The 10176-nt window shown below is 42.3% G+C and overlaps 1 protein-coding gene across 2 annotated transcripts in view; it reads left to right on the forward strand.

Annotated features, from left to right (window-relative positions):
- LOC311515038 (protein mono-ADP-ribosyltransferase PARP12-like) overlaps positions 1–8878 on the forward strand; it is a 45653-nt gene extending 36775 nt beyond the window's left edge. Inside the window, exons 11-13 of one of the 2 annotated variants that reach the window (XM_084617873.1) lie at positions 4002–4132; positions 5388–5539; positions 6294–8878. In XM_084617873.1, the coding sequence (XP_084473999.1) occupies positions 4002–4132; positions 5388–5539; positions 6294–6577 (567 nt within the window). In that variant the 3' untranslated portion in view covers positions 6578–8878. The remainder of the gene's footprint in view (positions 1–4001; positions 4133–5387; positions 5540–6293) is intronic. The other variant, XM_084617874.1, reaches the window with a different exon arrangement.
- Positions 8879–10176: the final 1298 nt, after the last annotated feature.

The raw sequence follows: 10176 nt of genomic DNA on the forward strand, positions 1-10176 counted from the left end.
TCACTTATGAGAGACTCTTCACCCCTCCTCCTCCCCCACCCCCCCAAAAAAAAGTCTTCCCTGTTTAGTGTAAAATCTTCTATTTTCTTCCTCCTTCCCTACACATAATATTGGAGATTGCAGTATTTATTCTGTAAAGCATTTTGAGACATGAAAGATCCTATGCAAAGTAGCAGTTTATATGTCTATAATCTATATTGTTAGATATTGATAGCTTGTTAGGATTAGTAAATCAGGTGTTGTGAATCCCCCTCCTTTTTTTTAAACTTTGTGTAATGGTGACAAAATGGAATTGGTAGCTGAAGAGAGAGAAATGGCAAAAAATGAGTTGTGATGTTGTCGTAAAATGTATGAATATAATATTTGTGTTGGAGAATGAGCAGGCTGACCCAGAAGCGGATTGAGTAGAGGGGTTTCTTTATTGTGGTACTTGTTCCCCTCGACCCAATTGTTGAGGAAGCCCTGAATTAGTTACAGCACTCTTTTTTTTATTTGTTAGTATGTAAATATTTACATTTACTACAATACCCCCAAAACCCTTACTGAGTAATATTAATGTCCATACAATGAATATTAATAGCTATATACTGAATATAATTATCCCCGCCCCTGTACTGTTTACAACATTAGCATATCTTACAAATAATTTTACCTTGAAGATACATTTCTTTGCAGTAATTGCAGCCACAGATTCCCTTGATTAGCAGTTTGCAGGGAAGGGAGGAAGAGGCCATGACCCTGAGCTCATTTATGTAGCTGGGAAAGGAAGGGAAGGGGAGAGAACACTGCTTTACACAAAGAGTATCCTTTAGATCCCCATATTCCTTATGCAGCTGCAACGCCTATTAATCCTTAACCAGGAGACGGGAAGGGAGAGGGGTAGCACTCTATGTATCAAGCACAGAAGCGGTGCCGACCCGTGCTTCTACTCCCTAATACCATGTCTGCACACCAGCGGTTTCCCAGGTCTCTGTTTAACCCTTACATATCTCAACACTTCGTAGTCTATATTCTAGTATGCTATCCTTTTAACATATGGAAATATATGTTAGGGTCAGAGCATTTAGTGACGCTTCCCAGGGTTGTGAGGCACCTTAATACCACCTGCCCTTGGCATAAGGCAGCCTTGTCCATGCCTGCTGTGAATCAGCTCCTTGAATCCACCAGCTTCTGGCAACATGAGGCCTTCCAAGTCTCCCCATCTCCCCCGCACCCCACAGGTTAGCGATGAGCCCACACCAACCTCTCGAGTCCTCCAAGCACCCCTCTCTTGAGTGCCCAGGCCCTGACCCACTCAACACTCGCAGAACTATCGGATTCTAAAGGAACAACACACACATCTGACAAGCTTTAACTCAGGATTATCACTCTGCTTATCACACAGCAGTCAGAGATACTGAAAGTGAAAACAAGAATAAGTTTATTATCAAATAACAGAGATTCAAATGATAATAAGAAAGAATAATGGAAAGAAATGGTTTACGTATAAAACAAAATAACATGCTTGCTAAAGCCTAAACTTTTCCCCTGTTTCCTATAGCATAGCTTCCCCAAATCCTTTTTGTAGCATTTTCAACCAGGACGGTTCAGATCTTCCTTTCATAAGATCAAGCCCACTGACAGCTTGTCTTTCCAGATTGAAGGATGCCAGGTATACATCCGTACCCGCAGTGATATTCCCAAAAGTTCACTGTCTTTTTTACTTTTAAACAGGATAATCCCTGCTGTCTTTGCTTTTTTCCTGCAGCACTTGCAATCTGTTCGTTAGCATTTGGCTCCATATGCAAATAGGCTTCCATTGTAAGATACACAATACACAGTGGTCAACCAGGGAGATAAATGTCTCCCACTTCCTGTTTGGAGAAATCTGTCTCCATTGCACGCTACCTCGGCCTTTAACTGCAAAGCCTGAAGAAGATAACATAACATGACACCTTTTGGTGAACTTAGGGGATCCCTGTAACCTGATGTACTGCTGTGACCTCTGCCAGTTGGCATCAAGAGGTCTTTGGTCTCTCTCCTCTCCATTCTGTGTCTCTGTTAGGTCTGTGGACTCTTGTCATGCCAGAGAGAAGTCACTGAGCTGAGATGAAAGCGTTTCTGGAAGTCAGAAGATCTAGTTTTGCCACTGATCTTGTGACTTTGGACAAGTCGCTTAACCTCTCTGCCTCAGTTACTCCCATCTCTAATATGGGGATAGTAATGCTTACAAGTGCAAAGCTACTGTTATACCACAGAACACGTCAGCCTATAATTTTAGATGTGGTGGTATTCTGCCAGCCTGAGATTTGGTTTTATTTTTGTTTGAACCACTCCAGTGAAACGGGAATGATTCTATAAAATCCAGGAGAAATGAGAGTCAGTGTGTTTGCTGCTTGGCAATCAATGTAATTGTTTTTTCTGGATATAGGCGAGTTAGGATTTGCCACTCAGATATTTTCTGTAAGATCATAACCCTTTCCTGACAGCACTCACCCTGCTCTCTGGCAAGTGGTGTGTGTGTGGGTGAGAGAGGGAAGGAGGCAGGGGAAGCAGGTACATAGCTTGCAGGCAGTGCCAGGAGCTCCTCGGCCAAGCTGTGCCAGTGTTGTTCAGGGCCAGTTGGGCTCAGACCACCCCTCCCCACCTCCAGCCACGTGTGCCCAGGAAGTGGGGAACTTGTAGCAGCTTCAGCAGCTCCGTTGCTCAGGTCCAGGCTGTGCAGACCCCACTCCATGTGCTTTAGCTGTTTCTCTCCCGGGTATCCCTGGTCTCTGCTGTTACCCAGACCCAGCTGAGAGTTTCATTCTCTTACTTCTAAGGCAGAGAGCACTGGACAAGTGAACCACCCAAAGCAGCAAGTGGTACATGGATTGGGGAGATGCCAGGAAAGCTTGGGATGGTAGCATGATGGCGGGGGAAAGAGGCTTTCTGGGTGATATTGAGGCTAAGGAAGGGGTGGGAATTCCTTCATGGAATGAGCAGTATGGAAGATGCTGTTAGTTTGGATGACCACAAAAATGCTTTTATTCTCCTACATGAACAAAATGAATAATTACGGTTGCCTGGTGCCAGAATACAGTGACACAATTCACATTGCTGCACAGTCCAGCAGTTCTCCTGTCACAAAATATGGATCTACTGTGATGTGAAATACACTGGGCTCAGCCGAGGGGAAGTTCTAATTTGTTAAGTGAGTTTTGCATGATCTTGATTTTTATTGTGAAGTGGCTTCGTAAAGTGTTTTTTTGCATAAAAGAAATGCGAGTTGCAATTTTCACACTGGTAGGCTTTTTAATAAAATCTAAAGAAATAATTCTTGCCACTGCAGCTTGGATCATTCTAAAATCCCATTAACCGATTTAAGATTTGTCCATTCAGAGGTTGTCTAATATATAAATATCTAGTAAACAAAAGTAAACTGGATACAGATCTCATTGTGCCACATCTAAATCCTACTTAACTTACAAAATCACTGATGTGCTTGAATTTTCATTTTTGATTATGACTGAGCTGACAAAGCTGTTGCTTTCACCATGCCTTCCAGAGCAGCCACTGCTCCCTGTTTTAAGATGCACCGTTGAGACATTGGAATTGGGGCCTTTCACTTCAAGTTTTGATTTCATATTTGCCCTAGGCAGCAGTGACTGAAAAATTGTTACCAACTGAGGTCTGTCTGGTAGCCCTGTGTTACAGGAGTTGGTAGTCTCAGCCTAGTTTATAGTTGACAGGTCACCATCTCAACAGACAAAGTATGAAACCTATACAAACACTTGAATTCATCTCTCCTCCACCTGAGAGGTCCTTCTCAAAGAGAGGTACACTGCACAGAACAGAATGTGGGAGCTCACTTAGCAACTATCTGGGCTGTTCTGTTCTGTTAGTGAGTAGGATTTCAAGCCCTACATACACTCAAAAGATCCACCTTTGGTCTCACTGGCTCTACCTATGAAAGTGTGGTCACCCCTTACACCCAGTTGAAACTTTCTGTAATCTTTGGCTGTGGCTTGGTATTTTTATAGGCAGTGGAGATCACTAATCCATCCTCTGAATTCACTGAAATTGAGACCCTATTTAAAAGGACAATGAACAATTATGTTATCCAGAGAATAAGGAGGATTCAGAACCCATCCCTTTGGCAAGTCTTTCAGTGGTTTGTATCTATTTTATTACGTTACCCTAGTCGTGGCAATAACAAGGGGTGTGAGTCTCATAACTTCCAAGGCTGTCTCCTGGGCATACATGCTGGTGACTGGCATTAACTCTGGAGGTTGCCCGGTGTGATGTGGTTACTTAAAGGAACTCTCAGAAATACCCCTCAGACCTTTCTGGGATAATTAGCTATTCATTGTTGATGTGCTGCTGCCGCTGAGCTTTAGCGCCCCCTCTTGGAAAAGGTCACATTCTCTCTACGGCAAAGCTGCTGACTCTGCGTGGAGTAGCTAATCCACGAAACTTAACAGATGGGACTAGCACACAGAATTGGGATGCAAGTACGTCTGTGTTTCCTGAATATTGAATTGCCCCGATATCGGTGTCTTCACTGTCTGCACAAGTTCAAAAGGAGACTGTATCCCTGAATAAGTCTGCTGCAGTGGATCTAGAGTCTCTCTTTTAATGGGTATTTTACAAATGTGTCGCACTCCTCTCTCGGGGCAAGGTCCCTGAAGGCATATTCGGGGCTTCTGGTGTAAAACAGCCCAACTACATTGAGTACAATGCCCAAGGCTTGGGTTATTTGTTACTGATGTGCTCTAGTTCCTTTTGTGTTTTAAATGTCTGCAGCATAGTTGGCCAATTAAGAACAGCAGCAGAAACATTTAAGAAGAGTGCTTTGATGCAGTGGCAATTAGGGGGTGGGGAGAGCATATAAGACCCTACCTAGATAGACAGAACATTTTCCCCTCAAACAGTTTGGGTTTGGCAATGGTGGAGCTAATAGTCTAACCAAGCAATAACAATTGCTAAGCAGCAAAAAGGAGTTTGCTAGAAATGGCTTGTTTTAACAGAACAGACCTTGAAAATAACTGACAGCTTTTACCACAACCTGAGAACTAATCTTAATCCATTTGCCTTGTATCTTTTTCCACATTCCCTTTCAGATTTTTATCAAATGTAGGGAGACAAGAACATGGTCTCTCTGTTCCCCTTAACTTTGAGCCCTTTCTGAAGGAGACAATGTTGCTGACTTGCACAGTAAAATGATTTCTGAAAATCCAGATGAGGTTTTGACAACATAAATGTTCATGCTCTTTAAAAATTACTGTCTCTCTTCCATCTTCCTAGTAGTTTTTACTGCCGTTCCCAGACTAGCAGCTCTAATTTGACTGCCAGTGGAATACAGTAGGTGGCTGGAAAATCTCATCCATATTATAGTGTGTGTCTTTTAAAAATATTTTTCACATCAGGCAAAAAGAGCAGATGAAGAAGAAAAATGGAGGGAAAGATGTAGATGAGAAGCTCCTGTTCCATGGAACCAACAATTCCTATTTGGAAGCCATCTGCAATCAAAATTTTGACTGGAGAATCTGTGGGGTCCATGGAACAAACTATGGAAAAGGTGAGGAGGACGTGACTGTGTATATGAGATCACAGACTTTCTTTAAAGTACCCAATGATGATGTTACAGTGGTAATTGGTCTTTATAAGTTGCAGTGATTTGTTTGTTCATGCCTGGGGGGAAGCGATGTGGGGGAAGCTCCAGTATTCTTTCAGGTTGAAAAGGAATTGGTTTGCGTGAGTGGAGAATTTGATATGAGGTTGAGAGAATTTAATTTGGGGGCTGAAAAAGAATTGTTATATTGGGAGGCAGGGGCATGTTTTGATTCCTAGGAAGTAGAGGGAAACTTGCCAGTCCATTACCTCCTTCACCTCAGCAGGAGGGGAGTTGAAGATGGTAATTCTCTGTTGGATGGAGACGAGGTCTCTTTCTCCCTTATGCCCCCATGATGCTGTCTTTTTTCCTTCCGCTCTTAACATTATTTTTCCCCTTGTGCTATACCTGTTGATCTAATGTCTTACCCTGCCTATGCTATTTTTCTTTACTCTCCCTTTCTATCTCACTCCTTCATAACCCAGCTTGCTCTTTCCCTCCTCTTTAAATTAATGGGAGTTTTACGGCAAAATCCTTTAGCTGTCTGGTGTGAAATCTCCACTAAGCATACTGGGGTGCCAATAAGCATAAAGTTCATTTATTGAAATTTGAGTCAGATACATCTTAATTATTGTGCTATGCTAACTCTTTTGTGCCTGATGTATACAGTACAGCAGACACCTCCAGTATCCTTACAGTGCCCTTTTTTTGTCATTCCTAGGAAGTTACTTTGCCAGAGATGCTAAGTATGCCCACTCTTATAGTCAATCTGCTGCAAAAGGGAACACCATGTTTGTGGCTCGAGTTCTCATTGGAGACTTTGTTAAAGGAAACCCAACCTACGTTCGTCCCCCACAAAGAGCTGCTAATATGCTCACCTTTTACGACAGCTGTGTGGACAATGTGCTGGTTCCCTCCATTTTTGTCATCTTTGAGAAGCATCAGATTTACCCAGAGTATATAATAGACTATACTGAAGAGGAAAAAAAATGTTTTGTATCTTAAATAAGGGAGAGAGCAGTTTGTATCTCTCACTGTAGCATTCAGACCTAATTTTACATGGTTTTTAAGGGTTTCTTATCCTGGATTAGATTGTCTAATACTCATATTTCATTTTTAATAGAGCACCTTTCCAAATACTACAAGGAGCAAATTCTTTGGATGAAGGAGGTTGGCAGGAGGAGCATCCTGCACACTAGGCAATTACTCTTTTTCATCTAACTGTTGACTTTCACTTGTTCATAATATGTAAACCTTAGGGTAGCCCCACACAGGAGGGGTCAGAATTGGGGATGTGGGAGTGGAATTTTGTGATTCTTCTTTGTGCAGCAACAGCAAACTTTGGAAATACGGTCTAGAAAGCATTTCTCTTCAGAAATACGTTCAACCGAGAGAAAAATTGTCAATTCTAGTTTAATATAGTTGACAAGTTGATTTTGTAATGCTCCAAATGATGAGTCATTCAACTCTGAGGTGGCTCTTTCCCTTGCCTGCCCTATCATTTCCAAGGGACTTGTGAATTAGTTTACTGTGGATTTGACAGGGTGGTGTTCTTGAAGTACGATATGTTGATGTCAATATTTTAGATCAAAATCAGTAACTAGACAAATAAAAAGTCTGTTTTTTTGTAAACTGGTGTAATGAATAAGGTCTCAAAAGGAGGAATTCCTCCTACTGCACAAGCAATGTCAACCTAGTGGTTAGAGCAGAATATGGTCAGCCATGGGTCTGTTTCCAACTCTATAGCAGACTCACTGTGCAACTTGATCTGGAGGTAGACTATTACAATTGACAGTCTGGGAAAAGGCATGCCCCAGAATTAGTTGTTTCAGTTGCTAATGATTACATGCATAAATTTAAAGGCTTGGTTGAGATTCACTTGAAAACTTGGCCTTTAGTGTATTACGTTTTCCACATGTGGATAGTTGTCCAACAAATGCTGTAGGACAGAAGTAATGTCTTGGGGTGCTTTGATGTTTTTCTGTCATGCAGGATGGACAGTAACTTTCGTTGTGCCAGGGAATCACGTGACTTGCGTGGGGTGAACATCTTTAAAGATGTTCTTCATCACTCTGGTGCAGTAGAACGTGCTCACTTGTCAAGAACTTGTTAGTTCCTCGTTAACTGTCATATTCATTTTCTATGGCCAGTTCTACGCTAGAAAAATTACCCACTGCTGACAATGATGAGCCAAGCATAGTCATAAGTGTTCTAACTATTGTTTCTGAAATGGTTTGGGTCTACATTTTCATATAAACCATGTTTAACATTACCCCATGTCAGCAATGGGTAACTTTACTAATAGTGACCAAGCATGTTTTATTAACAGATCTGCAGTCTGTTGAGCTCTCATTCAAGGGGTTTTTTGGGTAATGAAGATCGCATTTCCATTATCCCCCTACTAACTTTCTACGAGCGCACCTTTTGGGCTGAAATGCCTCTGCTCAAAGGTGAATCATTTTGGCAAGAGTGAGCAAACTCCCTTGGCTGGTGGGAGGGGAACACTGCTACAGCAAGAACTACTGAAGTTTTTATAATGTGGCATGTTTGAAAACTATTGCATTTTTCTAGGCTTCGGCGGGGGGGAGGGGGAGAGAATCTGGTTTTGAATTTAGCCAAGTTGTAACAACATCCTGGGCATAGGAGTTAGACACATTCCAGGCTGGAGATGCTCATGTGAGATGCTGGGAACTGACAAACTCACTGAGGAAGAAGGGTGTGAGACTAGGAAATGTAAATACAGTAAATGTGTCAAGCCTTTATACAATCAAAGAATATTTTTCACCTTTTAAAAACAAAAATCAGAAATATAGAATCTGGTTATCCATGGTGGTGGAGGACTTGTTGGAGGCATTCCAAAATATGTTTGAGTGCTTTGACACCTCAGCTGAAGGGTGAAGAGGTGTAGGTTGATTCTGAAACACTTGTTTCTCCCACATGTTCACTAGGCTCTGGAGTTTTATATTTTTAGACTCCTATTTAATAGAGTATAAAAGTCAGTTCTATTACTCAGCTTTTGTCTCTAGTAATGAACTAATGTCGCTAGACTTAAATGTGTAATGTAATGTAAGCTTATGCCATAATCAAGCAGACAGGTCAATTAATACTGCTATTCCAGGCTTTTTACTTTTGTGTTTCTGGACTTCGATTTGACCTTGGCAACTGTAGTGAGACCTCAGGTAATTCTACATACACAGCTAAGTATGAAGGGCTGCATCAAACAGAACAGCTTGTGTACAGAAGCTGTGTGTGACTGAGCTTTGCAATCACAAAATGTCTCTTAATAAACTGAATATCAAATTATGATTGTCCAGTATCTTTTATGTTTAATTATGTGGCAGTGGGGACACTGTCTTCTATGAGCAATTGCTTTAGACAGTCATGGAAGAAGCAAAAGATTGAGAGGAAGCAACTGTGGTACCATTGTTCAGAAGGGGGAAAATGTTCTGGCAATGGCTGGTCAATAAGTAACTATTTTGCTATGGATTTTACACACACACACACACCGACAATACTGATTTTTATTGTCATCAATACAGTGCAGTCTAGGTGCATTTTGTAAGATGCAAAAGTGCCTAAGTGATTTTATTTAGGCGCCTGAGTCTCATTGACTATCAATGAGTTGTAGCTGCATATGCGCTGGATTCAGAAAGGAACTTAGGTGTGGTGATGCTGAGCATCACTGTGCCTCACTTTAAGGCACCTTGAAAAATCACTGGGGTTCACAAAGCCTGAGTTTGGTGCTTCAGCTTCCTGCACAATGAATGGATAGGGAGATAGGTGCCTCAGAATTGGATTCACAAAAGCTAGCACACTAGGCATTTCCCTGCCTAAGTTAGCTAGTGGGAGGTGCCAAAGTGATGGGTTTGTTCTAAGCCCCACCCCTTCAGAGTTTGGTGCCTAAGGGCAGGCCAACACTTAAAATATTGCATTCACACAGCTGCACCACTGTAGCACTTCAATGAAGATGCTGTAAACCGATGGGAGGGAGCTCTCCCGTCGGCATAGTTAATCCACGGGCTCCCTGAAAGGTGGATTTTTCATACGCCTGGGTGATGTAGTTATACGGATATAGATCTGTAGTGTAGACTAGACCTCAGTCTGAGCTGGAGGGAGGTGTCTCCCTCTGCTTGGGAGTCTCAGCTGCAAATACTTTCTTGGTGTTAGGCCCCTATTCTGTTTTAGCAAGAAATCGGGGGGAGGGGAGACCCCTCTAACCTCTGGGCAGAGACTCACCTGGATTGCAGAAGACCTTCTGTTTCAAGTCTCACCTGAGGGGGAGAAAGGATTTGAATAGGGATCTCTGACACCCCCCCCAGGGGAATGTTCTAACCACTGAACCATGGGATATTCTGCTGCGAGGGAGGACCCGTCTCAGTCTCTCTTGTTGCAGCTATTCCATTGTGGCTAAATGATGAAAGAATCATTGGGCCAGAGAGAGACAGTATGCATGGGAATGACATGGTAGCCTGGGGCTTAATGTGATTACTTGGGAGGTAGGAGAACCAGGATCCCTACTCCAGTGACTCCTAATTATTTAGCCACAGTGGAACAACTTCAACAAGAGCGATTTAGGGAACATCACATCAGAAATATCCTGTAGT

Source organism: Lepidochelys olivacea (assembly GCF_965140295.1).
Source record: "Lepidochelys olivacea isolate rLepOli2 genome assembly, chromosome: 1".
NCBI classification, from domain to species: domain Eukaryota; kingdom Metazoa; phylum Chordata; order Testudines; family Cheloniidae; genus Lepidochelys; species Lepidochelys olivacea.